General features: G+C 37.4%; 1 protein-coding gene across 1 annotated transcript in view; it reads right to left on the bottom strand.

Moving 5' to 3' along the window:
• HDHD2 (haloacid dehalogenase like hydrolase domain containing 2) overlaps positions 1-17,789 on the bottom strand; it is a gene marked incomplete at its 5' end in the record, with an annotated part of 30,980 nt that extends 13,191 nt beyond the window's left edge. The window contains 3 exons of the mRNA XM_082416685.1: positions 10,171-10,255; positions 15,018-15,226; positions 17,689-17,789. Of these exons, the coding sequence (XP_082272811.1) occupies positions 10,171-10,255; positions 15,018-15,226; positions 17,689-17,789 (395 nt within the window). The remainder of the gene's footprint in view (positions 1-10,170; positions 10,256-15,017; positions 15,227-17,688) is intronic.
• Between the last annotated feature and the right edge of the window lie 2,546 nt (positions 17,790-20,335).

Raw genomic sequence — 20,335 nt, 5'->3', positions numbered from 1 at the left:
TGAGTAATTAAGCGCTCAACTATGAAACTGCTAAATTATTCTTGTCAGTGGGCATGGAAATGCCTTCCTGTGGGAGATGCAGGATTCAGACATTTATGATTAAATATTTTATTAAGTAAAAACCAATACTGGACTATTACAGGGCCTTATTGTTAGTTACTACGAATTGCTCACAGCACAGGACGGATCCTTCAAGTTTATTCACTAATAGTAATACAAATTTATTTCTTAAAGCAGATCTTAAAATCCAACTGTTAGGAAACCTGAATAAGGCCAGTATGTTGGCCTTAAAGAACCACAGCTGATAGCAATGAGATAATAACGGGTGATTTATCTATCTTCCCTCTTGTCACCCTGCCCCCAATCCCATTTATTTGCTACTCTACCACGGAACTGGAATTCTTTATGCAACAGACCTCAAAATTGCTTTCCACTTACATAGCTAAACTAAAAACTCATTTGATTTAGCTTTGTTAATATTTTATTATATATTAACTGGGGATGAGACTTATCAGCTTGATTGATGTGTGTACTTAATTCCCGTGCCTTCTCTGGAAGGGCTGAAACTGTGGGTTCCTCTACATTTCTCTAAATGGGAACTGGTTCTTCAGGAGCTTGGAGAGGACGGGCATCTCTCGGGGAAGTGGTTCTTGCTTCTGTCATTCTTCTACGTACAGCATAAGCTTTACTGACTCTTTGAAGAGCCAAGGGCATGTTCAGGATAGATTGAAAGGTAAATATTTTCAAGGACACAGATTAAAAGATTTTTGTATAGTTAAACATTTTCAAAATGTAAGAAAATAGACACTCCAATACTTGGGACTGTTTTCACACTTCCTAGACAGGGCAAAAAAAAGTTGGTTGTTTTGTTACCAGAAGTAATGTATCGGGAAGAAATCTGAGAATTTTCTGTCTCTATTTAACTATAAGCCCGTTGAGGTGCAAGAAACAAGAAAAAAAGGCATATAGAAGGCCTGATGCAAAAATCCATGGCTATAAATTCCATGTAGGCAAAGGAAAAAAACTATAAAAAGTCCTAGCCGGGGAGCTGGGCCACATTATAAAAATGTTAGGCAGAGCAGTGAGAGAAAAGCTAAGGGGATGACTTAAATTCAGAGCCACAGTACGTTACTGAAAGGGACCATAAAGAACACCAAGTCTGACACGCCCCATTTTACAGATGAGAAGATGACCTTGCGATGCTGGCCAAGACCAAGGAGAGTTGGAACCCAGAACTCCAGAAAACCAATCCAGCACTCTTCCAAATAAACTCACTTTTTTAGAAAAAATGATCAACTTTTCACCATTTCTGCTGAAGACGGAGCATGTGGAAATGAAATTACACGGCAGCTTAAGAAACCTAATATGCCTGACATCGAACTATTGAGTCTTTTTCTTCCCACCCCCCAAAACGACCCTCCCCCAATCTTTCCCAACTCAGTAAATTGGCCCCATTGCTCAAGCCAGAAACTAGCAGTCATCCTTGATTTCTCACTTTCCCTCACCCTTCCACATCCCTATTATTAGCAAATCCAGTCACTTCCAAGTCCAAAACAAAAACAAAAATTTCTCAAAATGGTCTTACTCCCTCTGGAGAACCTCTGCAATAGTCTTAACTCATCTTTCTGCTTTCTACTCTTCCCCTGTTATTCCAACCCAACGTACATGCAATAGGGGGAGTTTTAAAAGTACAGATGGGATTGCGTCCCTCCCCTGATTAAAACCTTTCAATAACCTCTCATTGCAAAGAGTATAAAACCCAAAGTCCTTACTGAAGCTTGTAAGGCCTGGCCTTACCTGGCCACTGTCTGCATCTCCAATCTCAAGTCACCTTCCCCGTCACTGACTATGTACCAAAAACGTACAGTCTTTCCCTGCTTCAGCCCCCACACCTGGTGTTCCCTCCTCCTGAAACAGAGCCCCATACTTTGCACACAGCTATCTTCTGCTCACTTGTCAGGTCTCAGCTCGAATGTCAGCACATCAAAGAAGCCATTCCCAATCTCCCTGCAAAGTGGACTTCCTCCTCACATTTCATCTCTATCTCATCCCCTTTTTCCTTCATATCACTTCCTATAGTTTATAATCCTTACTCAACTGTGTTTGGTTTGTCTTCCTCACTAGCTTACAATCTCCACTATGCCCATTAGTTTTACTCATCACTGTATTTCTTACTTCCGAAAAAAAAAATCCAAAACAAAAACAAAAACAAACCCTGGTACCTTTCACTAAATATTTATCGAATAAGTTAATTAATGGATGAAGCACTGTATGCCTTAGTGTCCTGATCTATAAAATGGGGAATAACGCTTACCTTCTTGGGGAATAGAGATGATATATGCAAACTTTTTCATACTATCTATCTGACAGTAATGACAATTATTTTTATTCATAAATATAGCAAGTGTACTGTGTGTGCTACTTAAAATAGGTAACAGCAAATCACTTCACATTTGTGGGCCCCGGTTTCTTATCAAATGAAGGAACTGAATCAGATCAGGTCTTTTCACTCTCAACATTTCTGACATTTTTTTACTGAAAAATGCTTTATGTGGGGAGATCTGTCCTATACCTGTGGGATGTTTAGCCGCATCCATGGCCTCTACCCACTAGATGCCAGTAGCACTCTTCTTCCCCCAGTTGTGACATCCAAAAATGTCTCCAGACATTGCTGAATGTCCCCTGGGGAGGAAAAATGTCCCCAGTTGAGAACAAATGAACTAGGTGATGCCAAAATCTTGACATTCAATACATTTAAAACTAATACCAATCAACCTGACAAACACAACTATCAAAAGTTCAAATTAAAACAATAGCAAATCATGAAATATATCAAGAGAAAATCCCATCAACACTTAATTAATTGAAACCCCCAGAATATCTCCAATATCATACTGACACAGCAATTTTCTCATTAATAGTAGACTACCTACTATCACCACTTCTATCTGCTATTGCAGTTCCCAGAGAGTGTAATAAAGCAAGAAAAAGAAATGAAAATACAAAGATTGGTAGGTGTGAAGTAAAATTGTCATTATTTGTGGTTGACAACTGTCCATGTAGAAAATCCGATTCAAAAGATTCTATAAATAAATTATTAGAATTAGCAAGTGAATATAAGAAGGTCATGAATACAAGGTTAACATACAAAATCTCAATTATACTTCTATGTATTAGCAACAAGCAATTAAAAGTGAAATTTAACAAAATACCACTGATAATCACATCAAACAACATGAAATACAAGGATTAATTTAACAAAATTTCTAAGACCTATACTCTAAAAACTGCAAAACACTGCTGAAGAATGTAAGACTAAAATCTAAATAAACGGAGATATATTCCATCTTCATAGACTGGAAGACACATTACTGTTCAGTAAATTCGACCCAAATCCACAGATTTAATAAAGTAGCAATCAAACTCCTAGTGAGCTTTTTTTTTGTGGAAATTGACAAGTTGATTCCAAAATTTATATGGAAACGATGTAGAATCTTAAAAAGGATTAAGTTGAAGAATGTATACTACCAGATATTAAGATTTATTATAGAGCTACAGTATTCAAGACAGTGTGGAAGTGCACAAGTATAGATAAAAAAATCTAGAAACAGAGCCACACATATATAGTCACTTGATTTATGTCAAAGCACTAAAACATCACTGCAATTCTGTGAGGCTTTTGAAAGAATGGATCTACGCAATAAATGTTGCAGAAGCAACTGGATATCTGTAAAGAAAAAATGAAATTTACTTCACATAATTCACAAAAGTTAACTCAAAATAGACCTTAGACCTAATTGCTAAAGGTAGAAAAATAAAGCTTGCAGAAGAAAACACAGGAGAATATCTTCATGACCCTGAGGTGGGCGAAAATTTCTTAGGCATAACAGAAGAAAATATTGACAAATTGGACTCCATCGAAATTAAAAACTTCATGTTCTCATACTGTTAAAAGAATGAACTGGCAAACCACAGACAGGGATAGGACATCTGCAGTACTTATATCCAACCAGAGACTTGTGTGTACATACCACATACATAACCCCAACAAATCACTAAGAAAACTATAACCCAATCAGAAGCGATACAAGACTTGAATGTGTAGATCACAAAAGAAGTTACCCAATAGCCAAGAAGTATATGAAAAGGCTTCAACAGTATTACTCACCAGGGAAATATGAATTGAAACTCAGTAAGCTACCACTATACACACCAGAAAGAATAGCTACAATGATATAGACTAACGAGAGACTAGTGAGAATGTGGAGCAACTGGAACTCTTGTTCATAGCTGCTGGGTCATAACATATGACTCCACATAATCACTGTGGAAAACTGTTTAGCCACATTTACTAAAGCTAAGCAAGTACTTATCCTATTATCCAGTAATTTCACTTCCAGATACAGACCCAAGAGAAATGAGTGGATATGTCCCCAAAAAACATGTAGAAGAATGTTCATGGCAGCTTTCTTCTTAATAGCCAAAACTGGAAAAATCCAAATGTCCATTAACAATTGAATAAATTGTGGAATATACATACAACAGACTACTACACAACAACAAAAATAAAGAACAAACAAAACAAAAAAAGTACTGCTACATGCAACAATTTGGATAAATCTCAAAAACAGACCAAAAACAAAATGCTACAACTGTGTGATTTCATTCATATGAAGATCAAAAACTGGCAATATTGATAGAAGTCAGAGTAGTGGTTACCTTGAGGAAGGGGTGGTATTGACTGGGATAGAGAGCCTTCTAGGGCGCTGGAAATGTTCTGTCTCATGATCAGAGTGGGGATTACACAGGTATATCTATGTGTCAATTTTTATTGAGTTGTACACTGACAATCTGTATACCTTATTGTACATGTTATACATCAATTTTAAAAGATCAGTAACAATATATTTATGTGGTTTATTCACCTAAAGCTTTTATTTAGAGTAGCAAGAGTTGCCTTGATCATAAAAGAATCTCCCCAGTTAATTAAATAATGAGTAGTGACTAATATTTTTTTTTTTTATTTTTTAAAACTTCCACCAAAGATGGCTTTTTATTTATGGCGGTGTTGGGTCTTCGATTCTGTGCAAGGGCTTTCTCTAGTTGTGGCAAGCGGGGGCCACTCTTCATCGCGGTGCGCGGGCCTCTCACCGTTGTGGCCTCTCTCGCTGCAGAGCACAGGCTCCAGACGCGCAGGCTCAGCAATTGTGGCTCACGGGCCCAGTTGCTCCGCGGCATGCGGGACCCTCCCAGACCAGGGCTCGAACCCGCATCCCCTGCATTGGCAGGCAGACTCTCAACCACTGCGCCACCAGGGAAACCCAGTGACTAATATTAAACTCAATTCTGTATTCTGTGATCTTCAAATTGGCATATAAAGTTGTTCTGCATATACTAATGGAACGCTTTAAATAACTCAAGTTCTTAAGTCTTCCAACAATTTCTCATCTCCAGAGTGTTTTATTTTTATAGTCTGGACCTTAATTAAAAAGACTGCATAGCAGTCAGCCCTTTCAAAATGGAAAACAGCTCACAGAAATATTTCTAATTTAAGCCCTACTGCCACACTGTTCTAGAATTCCTTATGCCCAGGGCTCTTAGAAAAGATTCAAGAGCTGCTGTACAAATGCAGTAACTGAGGCCATTATTGTTGATTTTTCTTCTCCCCTTCCCTTCTTCCCTTTGTAAGGAATTGAATATATTAGTAATTAAACTTTTTATTCTTTTCTTAATGAGAAGGGAAAAAGAAAGTAATCCAACATTCAACAGAAACCATTTATGGGGATAAGAATCTCTTCCCCAAACACACGAGAAACTAATTTCTGCACACCTCTAAGACTTTTGAAGGATTCTTGTACCTTGTAACAATTATAGGAAAGAAGGCATTAACAAAGCTTCAAAACATTCTTAAGCAGCCTTCATCTCCGCATTTAAATGTGAAAGTTATATGATGTCACTTATCTTCAATTGTAACAACATTTTAATAAGCTCCTCGAGAAGCTGGAGGGCAGCTGCTCTAAACGTAGAAAAATTTTTTTTTCTGTGAACAATTTTTTTTTTTTAATTTTGGGTATATAACACATCACTATTTTTTTTTTTAATTTTATTTATTTATTTATTTTTGGCTTGTTGGGTCTTCGTTTCTGTGCGAGGGCTTTCTCTAGTTGCGGCAAGTGGGGGCCACTCTTCATCGCGGTGCGTGGGCCTCTCCTATCGCGGCCTCTCTTGTTGCGGAGCACAGGCTCCAGACATGCAGGCTCAGTAGTTGTGGCTCACGGGCCCAGTCGCTCCGCGGCATGTGGGATCTTCCCAGACCAGGGCTCGAACCCGTGTCCCCTGCATTGGCAGCCAGACTCTCAACCACTGCGCCACCAGGGAAGCCCTCTGTGAACTATTCTTAAGTTAAGCAATTTCCATGCAGCTTTTTCCCAAAATTCCTTTGATCCAGCAACTGTACTTCTGAGAAAACATGTTATGGAAATATAAATATTGCTTAACAAACATGTTCAGAAGTTTTTTAAAAAAACTAACTCATGAAACCTGGAAATAACTAACAATCAGAAATACATGGCTATACAATTTATTGCACTTTTTAAAGTGGAATATGCTCTGGGAATCAAATATGTTTTAGAAGAATATTTAAGAATATAGAAAAACATGCACAATATAGTGTCGGGTTTTTAAAAGGCAATTACCACATAGTATGTATACACTCTCATTTTTGTCTAAATATATATGTGCATGGAAACTAGCTATATGCTAAAATGTTAACTGTAGTTTTCTTAGGTGGAGAATCACTGGTAATTTTGTTTATTCATGTTTCTTTTTTGAGCATTTGAAAATTTCCACAATGAGGACATATTAATTTTTTTTAACATCTTTATTGGAGTACAACTGCTTTACAATGTTGTGTTAGTTTTTGCTGTATAACAAAGTGAATCAGCTATACGTATACATATATCCCCATATCTCCTCCCTCTTGCGCCTCCCTCCCACCCTCCCTATCCCACCCCTCTAGGTGGTCACAAAGCACCGAGCTGATCTCCCTGTGCTATGCAGCTGCTTCCCACTAGCTATCTATTTAACATTTGGTAGTGTATATATGTCAATGCTACTGTCTCACTTCGTCCCAGCTTATGCTTCCCCCTCCCTGTGTCCACAAGTCCATTCTCTACATCTGTGTCTTTATTCTGGGAGGACGTATTAATTTTGAGGTTAGATATTTTTTAGTCTTGTTAATACCAAGTTCATTTAGATTAAGTGATCTGCTTGCCCAGGTAGGCTTTCTCCTAATAGAATTTAATTAAAATTGGTCCCTTACTAAAATGCTCAAGCTTTTTTTTCCCTAACAGGTCAGAAGATGAAAAAAGACCTTGCTACAAGCTAGTACTACAACTGTGAAAATGAATGAACTGGAGTTATAGGTATTCATATCGATGAATCATACATTATTTCTAGGGAAGAAAGCAAACTGATGTGCACATAAAGTATAAAACATGCAAGATAATACTACATATTGTCTAGAAATACCTACGTATGTGTTACAAGTATAAAGAAATGCAAGACAATGATAAACAGAAATTCACAATCCTGATTACTTTTGGGTCTTGGCTGACAAAACTGAGGAGGGATACACAGGGGATATCAAACGTGTTGATAACTTGTATTTCTTAAACCGATTGACAGGCATATGGGTATTCATTATATTACACTTTGTACCTTTTAGTATTAGGTGAAAGGAAAAGAGCCATCCATGGCTCTCAGGATTTGAATGTTTCATAGAATCCAAGCCCAAATCACGTCTATCCCCTATAAGTGGTTCATATCCTTCCCCAAAATCAATTCTTTAAAATTCAGTGTTTTCAATTTTATTCAGACATTTAAGACATTTTTGTAGACAGAGCATACTATGCATTTCAGGGGAGCCTACCCACTCAAAATACAGTAAGTAAGAGGAGTGTAATGTGGAAGGTTGATGTATCTCGCTGAGGGCAATATGCCCCTAAAGCTGGTATTCAAGGCAGCTATGCAACGGGGTTTAAAATACAATGTTTATTCTCATTAAGAACCTGAATAGTAATTTAACTAATTGGCGGTGCATTTGAGATGTCACAATCCAAACAGCTGTAGTCATTGGTTGGAAGGCATAGTCTCTGTGGAGACATCAACATGCAAAGAAGGGCAAGACCTAAAATCCTTTTGTTAACTTTCCACCCAGCTGTTAAGTGCATTTGTGAAATTAGAGTTGACTTATAAGTGCACTGTAATGCTTTAAAATGTGTTTAAAAAAATCAATATGGTTAGGGAAGTGTACTAATTAGATAGCTTCCAAGCAATTACAAAGTCAGTATTATATCAACATACATTTTTATTACCCTGAGTCTAGTATTTATCTAAGATAGAGACCTCCCAACTTCCTATTAAATAGGTCCTTCCCAAATTACCAGCTAAAATCAATCAATACCTTCTCCTTGAATTCTGTGGTTCAGAAATGAATAAAATGTAGCAGGGGGTAAATTCGGAAGTAAGAAATAATAGCAGGTTCTCTATTCCAAATGAAAACTGGTTTTGGTTATAGCTATAAACCTTAAGGAGCAGGTGAGATAATCCCTTTGTCCCCCTGTCCCCCAAGAAGCTAGAGTAGAAAACTGAAGTAGGTGAAGCAAAGAAATTTTAATACTCAAGCAATCTGGCACAATAGTGGATCTTTGGGAAATAATGTCTACTGAGCAATTATAAAAAGTGAATTTGTTTTTATTTAAACAAAGGCTTGACTATCACAGTAACTAAGAGAGTCACAAATACAAGTACATTCAGTAGCCACAGTTTTCATAACCGAGGATCTAAAATTAATGTGAAAATGGAAAAAAGGTGACTGTTCCCAAAGGGCTCTTTCTGGCCACATAGATTGTACACAGGGTAGCCATCTTCAAGATCAAATAATGTGCCCAGATTTGTGAACCTTGCAGTGAGTTTTAACATTTTGATTCTAGAACATATACATCAAGAAGTGAAGTCTACATCAAGTATAAGTTAGAATGATTCTTGAATATCTTCGTATTGGTAAGAAAATGATGTTAAATTCCCAAAATTTACCAAGCTATTAAAGAAATTTTTTTTAAAGTTAGTTCAATGTACATCTACGCAATATGTAGGACTACTTAACTTGTCGTAACTTTAAAGGCAAATTACACTGTTTAATGTTCAACAAGAAGCAAAAGGTAAGATGAAAAATGAAAAATCTATAAAAAATGAAAAATCCAAGGGGAAAAAAATCACAATCTCACTCTACAGTAGACTTGCGAATAAATTCTGATCCAATTTAGTTTAGGAAGTATGAGAACCAGTATGCAGTCTGCCTTTTGGAAGTAGCAGTAAAAAGTTCATACAGGTAAAATGCACACACAAGCGAAGATTTATAACATTTTACATGTTAGTCGTGGTTCCCCAATTTCTACCAACAGCCACTGGAACCCCTCCATGTACATAGCCCCACAGTTCGAAGATCCCCACCCTAAACTCATCACCTCCTGAACCCACACAGGGAGTGTTCTCTATCACAGGCACTTAGGTTAGATATCTAGATGTCGACTCACTGTTCTTCTTCACCCCCTTGACCCAACTGTCCATCAAGTCATGCTGACAATACCAGAATCTCGTTTTCTTCATCCCTACTGCCACAATCACAGATCAGACTACCATTATCACTCGTCGAATAATTTCTTTGAAAGTGTGGTCAAACGTGCCAACTTTTTTCCATAGCCTGGATTCTCGCTGGAGGAGGAATCACATTTACTGTTTTGGGTGAATTAGCCTGGATCTTATTTTCCTTCAGAGATCATAGTCAGTGAAGAATCACAGGAGTGATAATAAAAGATAAAACTCCTAGCTTTAGATTTACAATTTGATTATGAATTTCTGCCCTAGAATATTGATTCTACGAACCAGAAAAACCCCAGTGATCATCACGTTTTAACATATTATTTTTTAAAAACTAAGGAAAACAGTAATAAATATTTAATGTTGATCTTGAAGTGATCTTTAAGATATCTGTCCACCTACAATCTAGGTGGCCAGAAAGTAAATTATGTATAACCTTACATGACAAAGACTTAAGAAGAGAAGAAGGGAGTATATGATCACATGAAAAATAAACAGCTAAAGACTTACCGGAATGCTTGATTCAGAATTTGATAATGAAAATGGTCTGGTGCCAATCCTATGACCACAGCATTAGGATCACTTGTTTGTATTCCTGGGAATGGAAAGAAAAAATTATTGAAAAATGCAATTAACAGTAATGTCACATTTTATTATAAAGTAGTTTTAGTCAATCAAGTACAAATTTTTGCCGTAGCAATAATCTGAAGTTTAAGAGATTATCCTGCCCAGTGTACTTTGGAAGTATCAGCTATAACTTAAAAAAAAAAAAGGTCTCCTAGTATTTCTGTATATTCCTTTTGCATGGTCTTACAGCTACTGAGTCTAGAAGATCTGAACTGAAACTTATAACCTGATGTTCTCAAACAAGCAACAATTCCTAACTTCAAAAAGCTTTACTGATTAAAATCAACAAGACGACCCACAGTTCTCTATGAGCTATCAGATCAATAGCAACTGATGAGGGACTGAAAACCTAACAGGCAAGGGAAATTAGACTCTCTAGGTGACAAAGCTGAGGCTAACGCCATCATGATAAACACTGAATGCACTGTAGGGTCTATAGTTTTCTACATAATACCTAATCCACTTCTAGTTTCACAAATATTATTCTATAATTAAAGCATGTTTTAAGGCCTTGGTACCTGATGACAAGACTTTATATACAAGAACCAAACAAGTACTTTCACCATCACAGTTATTAAAACTCTGATTGAAGTGTCTGTGCATTATCCATATGCCGATTCCTATTTGCCTCTCTTATTGCCTGCCTTTAAGCATTCTCATTATCGATTCTACCAAAATGTGAGGGGAAGAAATAGAGCAGATACGCAAGATTTCCAATTTCCTCCTTACCAGCAGCCATGAGTATTGAGTAATTGGTTAAAGTTTGTTAAAGGAAGAAAATAAAATCAATGGCTACAGTTAAGAGTTGGAGTTTGATGTGTTCTCTTTATTATCTCCATCTACCACTGGCTAAGATATTCAATATTAGCCAAGATATTTCCATTGCCTTCAAAAACCTATCTACTTTGGGTATTTTCATGTATACAAAGATGTTGCAAGATTAGTCTTACATCAAATAACAAAGATTTCTTCCAGACCAGAGACTGTGCTTATATATGTCAACTCCAGCTCACTACTGCACAACTAGAAACTTTCTTCAAATAAAGTAAAAAATCTGAATAAAAAATTGTTTTGCAGTACTTCAGCTAACTCAGAAATATAAATACACTGATTATAGAATGTATTTGTCATTGTTTTTGGTAGCCCAGTTTCTGAATACCATTTTCATAATTAGGGAATCCACTAGCTCATAAGGCTTAGTGAGGAGCAGAGCTCACCCTCTCCTGAGAGGGTGAAAACACCAGATACTTATTTTCCAGCCTCTCTGCAGCTACGGGTACTGGCTTGAGACGGAGGTTCTGCCAATCAAAAGCACCCCCCCCCCCAGGGCTTTAAACTGGGAGCTAGGAACATAAAGCAGCAGGGAGAACCTCACTGGAAATTCTGAGGCAGCAGTGCTAGCTGGAACTTCCAATCTCCAGTGCTACTGGGGTGAACAGGCAAGCTGCAGAGGTCAGTGTTCAGCAGGGACACTGAGGGCGCCGGATCAGTTCTGCATGAGACGTCGCACGCTGCTCCTCAGCGCACAGCCCCTGAGGCTAATCTCCAGCTCCCCTGGGCAGTTAGTTCTGTGGGCTACAGTCTTTTTTCTTTTTGTCATGGACATTTAAAAAATATTAAAAAACAGAAAGACTAGCTCATAATGAGCCCTGATGAACCCATCACCCAGCTTTAGCAGTCATCAACGTTTTGCCAATCTTATTTACCATTCTCTACATTTTTTATTTTTTATTTTTTTATTTTTTCTCTACATTTTTAAAAGTCTTTTAAGTATATTCCAGTATCATCTCACCCTTTCATATTTCAGTACGTATCATTAACTGATAAAGACCTAAAAAAAAAAACCCACCTTAACATTATTACACCAACAAAGTTCATAATAATTCTTTAATATCACTCAATACCTAGTCCACATTTGAATCTCCCCAAATGTCTCAAAATGTCTTTTTACATCTGATATGTAATTGGCACCCAACAAGGTCCATATATTGTATTTGATTGTTATCTTTTACATCTCATTCTACAGCAACATTCCTCTCCACCTACTGGAGCAACTAGATCATTAATCTTGGAAAAGGTCCCACATTCTGGATTTGGCTGATTGCTTGTGATATTATTTAATTTATTCCTTTACTCTTATTATTTCCTATAAACCAGTAATTGAATCTAGAGGCTTCATAAGTTCACATTCAATTACTAGGCAAGAGTACTTATAGGCAATGCTATGAATTTCCAATTATATCACATCACGAAGCACAAGAGTTCTGGCTTGTTCTACTTCCAGTGATGTTAAGACTGATCAATAGGTTCAAGTGGTGTCAGCCTGATTCCTCCATTTTGAAGTTCTCCATCAACTCTTCACCTAATGTGTTTAAAATCTATTGATATTGTTGCCTATTTCACTAGGGTTTGCCAAATGGTGATTTTCTAATTCTGCCATTCCTTTTGCATTTACTAGCTATAATTCTTCTATAAAGAACTTACCCTCATCAAATGTTTAGTTACTATAAAATATAGTTAAAATAGGAAAGGCAGGATAAATGCTTGTTTCATTTATCCATTTTCAGAATGAGTTACTGCCCTAACAACTTCCCATAGTGACCAATGAGTTTTGTGGGGTTGAATATCATTTTGAACTTTTTATATGTATGATGCGTTGCAATCTATTGCAATCAGTATTCTTTTTGACGCTCAAACTATCCCTTCAAATTGGCTTCAGTGTCCTTTAGGCATGACCTTATTAGTTTTCAATAGTTTCCTTGCTAACAATTAGTTATCCCAGACTCATCTTATACAACGCCTGCCCAGATCTGGAATCACCCATTTCTCCAAGGAACTAAAGTGGGAAACCATAGTAGACACCAGTCTGACCACTGGGCTTCACTGCTTCTATGCCTTTTTAGTAGAAGATCTACATAATATGTACTTTTTCAGAGAACAAGGGAGTTGATAATATTTTTAATTCAAAATTAATACATACCTCATTTGATTTTTATATTTCTATCTCTTTTCACTTACACTTAAAATCTGGAGTACTAACAATACTAGCGTAACTATTACTTTATCCTATAATACATCTATAATTACAAAATAATATCAACACTACTAGTAACAGTAATACTACTGAATGCAGTTTTAGATTTCTTTGCAGTTCTTTTATCCTTAGAATTGATCCCCCCATGAATGAACTGTAAAAACACTGAATTCTAAAGTCATCTGAAGTAATTCTTTTCTCTGAGTGGTTATGTCACCAACTTTATATAGAGTTCATTTGTTTCAATCTGTTTTTGGTTTTCAGGGATTGGTTTGTTTTTAACTTTTTAATTGTCTTTTAAATATGTAAAATATGTACATGGTTCCAAAGTCAAAACTAGATAATAACATACTTTTAGAGAAATCACCTCTCCTCTTCCCACCCTCCTCCTTTAGATAACCATTTTTACTAGTTTTTCATTTATCTTCCTTCAGCTTCCTTTCACAAATATAAGACAAATACATTTATATACATTTTCCTCTCATTTTCTTACACAGAAAAAAGCGTGTAAGGCGTTCTATACCATAATTTTTTCACTTAATATATCCTATGAAGATCACTCTTATCAGGATATAGAATTCGCCATTACTTATCTTTCAGCTACAATGCATTCCATTTTGTGGACATTTCATAGTTTTAATCAGTCTCTTCCAATGAACATTTGGGTTGTTTCCAATCTTTTGTTATTACAAATAAGGTCATAATGAACAACCTACCTTATTCATATGTCCTTGCACATTTTTGTCACTGCTTCTTGGAGATAGATTCCTACAAGAGGCAGTACTGCTTCACACGCAATTTTGAGAGCTACTGCCAAATTCCTCTCTGCAGGAGTTGTGCCATTTTATATCCTGTCAGCAGTCAGATCTTTTAATAAATTTACTTTCTGTTTAATTCACCCAAAGTTGGTTTCTGTGTTTTGCAAATTCTGATTGATATACAGTTATATTTCCTGATAGTATAAGTTTTGAGGTTCTGCCTAACTATATATCCATGCTGAAGTTCTCTAATCATTATTTGTAAAGCTATCACATGGTTTTATAATGATGTATTTATACCCATTTTTTCTATATTGTGTATTTCACTCTGAGTATCATCTACAAAAAGCAGTGTGGCAAGGCTTCATAACACAAGGATGTTTTTCCAGTTTGTTAATTTTTCCAAAGAGAAAAGTTTTATTTTCTCTTGATTGAAAATATTTCATGGCCATTGCGAAAACTTCACACCATACAGAATGACATCTATTTTTAAACAAGTTGACCTTGGTTTATCTCATATAGTCAAACTTAATACAGTGGCTCCAGGAATGACGATTGTAATACTTAAAGAAATCTTAACCTGTGTTTTTTCGAACTGTGGGCCGTGACCCATTAGTAGATGGTGAAAGTAACCTGGAGGAGTCTAAGCAGCACCCGAATCACACAGTTAAGTAAACCCAATGGAGAAGAGAGCCCACCTCACAAGTGAGAGCACTGCTCAACACACACAAATACACACACACACGTCCTGGATGTCTACGTAATGTGTTTCACTTATTTTGGAGTGCAGTCAAAACAGGTTTGAGAAACACCAATTTAGATTCAAACTACTGTTGACAGAGGAAATCCGACTAAACACTTCTGAACATCCAGTTTTAAGAATGATTTATAAGCAGATATGAAGAACCAATTTTTAAATCTTTCCGAATTTCTCCTACCTTTAAAATCAGGTAGGGCCCGGTCATCAACCAGCAGCATGGGTCGGACTTGTTTCTGCTCTACCAGGTTTCTGGCTGCAGTCAGAGAAGTGAATATTTCATCTTCAGAGATATCAAACTCCAATTTTTTCAATCTTTCCAAGAGGTCTTTCTTGCTCTCTTTGGTTGTATTGGTCACAAACCTAACCATTACAGAAGTAGCACGTAACCTGGAAAAGTAAAATTCAGGTGTCACTAGGCAAATTTTACATTCCAGCTCCATAAAACCTAATTTGGTAGCACTTGCCAAAGGTCAGAAAATTAAGGGTAAGTCACTGAGTAAGTGTTTTTGTGGCCAGTAGGTTTTATAATCTATTCAAAATTGCTTACAGATTATCCACACCCTGTGGACTGCTTCATCTCCAAAGGCTGTAAAGTCTACCTTTTCAAGGGCCTTCTATACTTTAACTGAATTTAACTACAGGGTTTTAGTAAAGAAGTAAAAAACAAAAACAAAACAAAAAAACCCAACACTTAGTAACCACCATACTCACAGAATATGAGAGGTGAAAGTTATCTTAGAGATTATCTACTAGTGTAACCTTCTGAAGACGAGAAAACTCAGGCCTAGAGGATTAATGACTGGGCTCAGCTGTACACAGCGGGGCAGCAGTGGGGCTGTGACAAGAACTCCAGCCTACGTCCGAGACAGGGTCTGACCCCCTATACTAAGAGAACAGAGGACACCTCAAGAGTTCTTCCTTCTTCTTAGCCAATTAGACACTGGCTAAGCCCTAATGTGCTACTAAGTTTACAAACAGAAACTACTTGGAGAAAGAAACATTCCATTTTTACAGGCTGGAATGTGTTTTCCCTTTGAACTACTTTTGATTCCATAATCTGCTTTTGGAACCTAAACTGGCAATCAGGTATCAGAGAAAGAATTCATGATAGCCCAGCTTTCTTTCAAAACAAAAATTATTTTCTTGGTCCTACAGTCCTTTAACCTAAAAATAATTTATCTACAATTAAAATTTGTATATTAATACCCTGTTGCTTTTTATCTTATACCTGCCCCAAATAGACACAAGGCATAAAGCACTATCCACAATTTAAAATAAGCAAGCAAATAAAACAGAAAAGAGATTTTTAAGAATTCAAAGAGCATTCATATTTATATGATTAAATAGTTCATTATAATCATGATTATCTCTATAATATCTGTATAGTAGCTTTTCTGAAAAACACATTAAATTTGGTAGTTTATCTCTCAAAAGAAATTGAATACTTCAACATAACTATTATCTTAAAAATGAACAAGTCTAAGTACTGAAATGATCATATCATTTTTAAGGAGCATTTTAAAAACCTTTTCTTTTTGCTAGTCCCTCAACTTCCCTTAGTCTGTTTGTTTCTATAGAAACCAAAACTGGCAGTGACAGTATAGCAATCTCTCTGGGATGGAAACCCGCCAGTGTCAGTGAGAGAACAATCTGTAGGCTCCTGCCCCTCCAGAATGGCAGGCTCATAGTTTACAGAGGTACTTAGAGATGTCATTCATTGTTCACCAGAAATAAGATTTTTCTTTCCATCCAGAGCAGAAAGCTCATCTTTGAAGCAGTAAAAGCTCTTGTCCAACAGGAGAGGAGACTGATCGACAGACATCCTTTTCCCTAGAAAGTCTGAGAGAGACCATGGCAAGGAGTCAAGAGAAAGTCCCCGTCTCCAACTGATTTACTTCAGGCTTTAAACATGTTGTTGTCCACCTGTAAAATGAATGTCATGACTGCTGGCTAAGTCAACAGCTTCCAAATGACGCCTACCAGATCTAAAATCTCTTCACACTTATTGAAGCCCCAAATGGAGAGTAAGCTCCTTGAGAGAGTGCCAAGTCAGTGTTGATCTCTTGCCGTAATACCTGGCACTGTGATACTAGTCACTAGATTTCCTTATCAACAGCATACTTTGTGAATATTGTAAGGTTTGAAAATGATAAAGCACCACATGCTAAGTATTGTTGATTTTGAAAACTCCTAAATTATTTGAAGATGAGATGCTGAATAACATTACTAGTTCTGTTGTACTGAGGAGTACTTTTTTGAGGAACAAACATTCACATTCAGTTCACTTTAACAAGCTTTCATTATGTATTTTGTATCTAGACTTATGGTGACGCATCAGAAATGTAAGACAATCTCTAACCTTCAAAAGCATTAAGTTTAGTTAATGGAAATAATTCTAAAATTTCAAGTTCCTTAATTAAATTTTAGTTGAGCAGCTGCACACTCAGTGTTAGAGCTTAGCTGAAAAAGAGTACGCGGAACTATGGCTTTATATATGTGTGTATTTCTTTTTGTGATTCCAGGATTCATTTGTGATTTTTCCAATGCTACTTATTCCACATTTCAGAGTCTCGAGTTTTCATTCCCAAATTTACACTACTGACTTAGAAAAAGATACACATAAAGAACAAAAAGACTAAATCAAAAGGCCAAACCTAACAAAAGGCTTAGAGAACAATGTTCGGAAGATATTACAATGCATACATCTTCTAGCTAAACCCAAGGCAGTTCCTGTATATATGGTAAACTGGTGAAATGCCACCTTAAGGCCATCCATTCAGCTAATGATCTGCCTTGGTAAAACGGCACCTACAAACATATTTGTCAGCTGAACGTGGAGGATAGCTTGCCTTTGAAGAGCTTCCTGTGCGCCTGGCACAGCTGTATCTTCAATGTGAAGTGTGCCACTGAGATCCACCAAAACAGCTTTTAATGCACGGCGTGCTGCCATCCTTCATTCCCTAAGAGAGAGAAAATGAAATTAAAAATACACTTTAGGAAACAATGGACAATTAAAAGCTGGTAAGTCTTCAAAATATCATTCATATCTAGAAAGATACTTAGTGTTAAGCTGCCTCCCTTTTAGAAAAAAAGTTTTTTAAAAATCAAAAATCCAGGGGCTTCCCTGGTGGCACAGTGGTTAAGAATCCGCCTGCTAATGCAGGGGACACGGGTTCGAGCCCTGGTCCGGGAAGATCCCACATGCCGCGGAGCAACTAAGCCCGTGCGCCACAACTACTGAGCCTGCACTCTAGAGCCCACATGCCACAACTGCTGAAGCCTGTGCACCTAGAGCCCGTGCTCTGCAACGAGAAGCCACTGCAATGAGAAGCCCGCACACCGCAACAAAGAGTAGCCCCCACTCTCAGCAACTAGAGAAAACACACGTGCAGCAGCGAAGACCCAATGCAGCCAAAAATGAAATAAATGAATAAATAAATTTTTTAAAAAAATCAAAAATCCAAATTTGATCCATAAAACTTTTATAATGGTTAGGGTTTTTTTTTTCAGTCTTAAATTAAAACCATAGGAAGGAAAATGTTAAAAAAAGAGGTTACTATTTACTTCAGGTTTCTTAAAATAACTCTTCGTGGAACAATTCATTCATTTATTTTTAAATATGAGAAAATGTACTCTGAAGAATGGGTGGATGGAAGGAAGCCCTAAATCACTGGCAAAATCTTTTTCCTCTTTGGTTATATACAATGAAATGTTCTAATAGCCCATCTCCATTGTTATATCCTGAAGCAGCATATATGGCCAAAGAGCTACCAGTATTTATACTGGTCAGTGAGGAGGAAATTTCAAGTTACACAGCAACTTTAGTCAGGAGATGTTTTCCTTACCTTACAATGTCTGACTTTCCTTTTGCATATTTTCCCTTTAAAATATGTTTATTATGAGCTATATCATATATACAGTGGAGCATAAGGTATATCTGTGGTTTAAAGATAATAAGGGAGTGGGTAAGAATAGTGTGGAAGCTAAAGAGAATAGGATGGGACTTCATTTTTAGTTTTTTTAAACTTATTCTTTTTTCCATTAAAAAATTTTTTTAGAATAAAATATTTCAGACATACAAAAGGTATCAAGGATAATACAACCCCCTTTACCCATCATTCGGCTTCAAAAATAAAACATCATTGAAGGAGTTGGAGCCCTCTGTGTACCCTCTCTGATCTGATTCCACTTGTCCCCCTCCCCAAGGTTACTACTTTCCTGATTCTGATGTGCTGAAAGCTTTGTATTACTGTTCTTCTACGGACACTTCATGACTTGCTTTACCACTCCACACTGTTTGTGAGATGTAGCCATGTTAACACATGTAGATGTAGGTCATTCATTTTTCACTGCTGTGTGGTATTCCATTGTGTGAAAACACAATTTATCTTTTCTCCTGATCATGAAGACTTAGGTAGTTTTGCACATTTTATTATAGTGAAGAGCGCCTCTATGAACATCCTTCTGCATGTCTCCTGGTGGCCGTGTGTGTGAACATTTCTCTGGGGTCTTCCTTAGTCTGAGGGCATGTGCTCATCTTCACCCTTACAGGATGTTGCCAAGTTGCCCCATTCATTGTATCTTCATAGGGCAAATGTGTACTGAGCACTTACTATGTCAAGCCCTGATGTGACAGCAGAGCTGGAAGAGCCATCTTCTTTAAAGTGAGAAGCAGAGAGAAAAGGGGGAAAGAACCAGGGGAGATATAAGTAGTCAATGAACAAGAATTTGTGGAGAATTCTACCAGAAGAGTTCTCAGGTGGTTTATGACATCCATGGGACACATGGTGGATGGAGGGGAAGACCTCTCTCTCCTAGCTAGCTCCCTCTGAGATGTCATTGTGAGAGCTCAGGACTGGCAGTCACCAGGCCCAGGTGTTGGTCCTGGTTCTGCCTCAAATTCACTGTGTGACCTTGGTCTAGTGCCTTCTCTGGTTTTAAGTTTCTCTTCAATATGTGGGGCAGGGAGGCAAGATGAGGCCTCAATCTTCTTTTTTTTTTTTTTGGTTTTTTGGCTACGAGGCATGTGGAATCTTAGCTCCCCAACCAGGGATCAAACATGCATCCCTGCATTAGAAGGCGAAGTCTTAACCACTGGACCACCAGGGAAGTCCCGAATCCTCAAACTTTACTGCCTACAGTTGGGCAACCTGGGATGAAAGAATCAGTGTATCACATACCACTACCCCCCGCCCCGATTTTCTCTTCTTCAACATCGGCCTGCTAGTCCCTGCTGGGTCCATCTCCCAAAGCTGCCAGTGGTACTCCACAGTGCCCAGTGTTACCCTTTTAAATGTTGCTTTCCCCTAGGTGTAGTCCTGTCAGGAAGCAGAGGGATAGCAAAGATGACCCCTGAATTCCCTCCCAGCTTCTAGCTTTTAGCTCCTTTGCTCCTCTCATTTTCCAGACCCCGCTCCTACTCCAAGTCAGCTATCTCTGCACACAAGGTATAAATACAAAAAATAAACCCAGACGGAACCCAGAACTGTAGCCAAT

The sequence above is a fragment of the Balaenoptera physalus genome (assembly GCF_965194825.1).
Source record: "Balaenoptera physalus genome assembly, chromosome: 12".
In the NCBI taxonomy this organism is placed as follows: domain Eukaryota; kingdom Metazoa; phylum Chordata; class Mammalia; order Artiodactyla; family Balaenopteridae; genus Balaenoptera; species Balaenoptera physalus.
The sequence above is the reverse complement of the archived record's forward strand: the minus strand, read 5'-3'. Positions and strand labels throughout refer to the sequence as shown.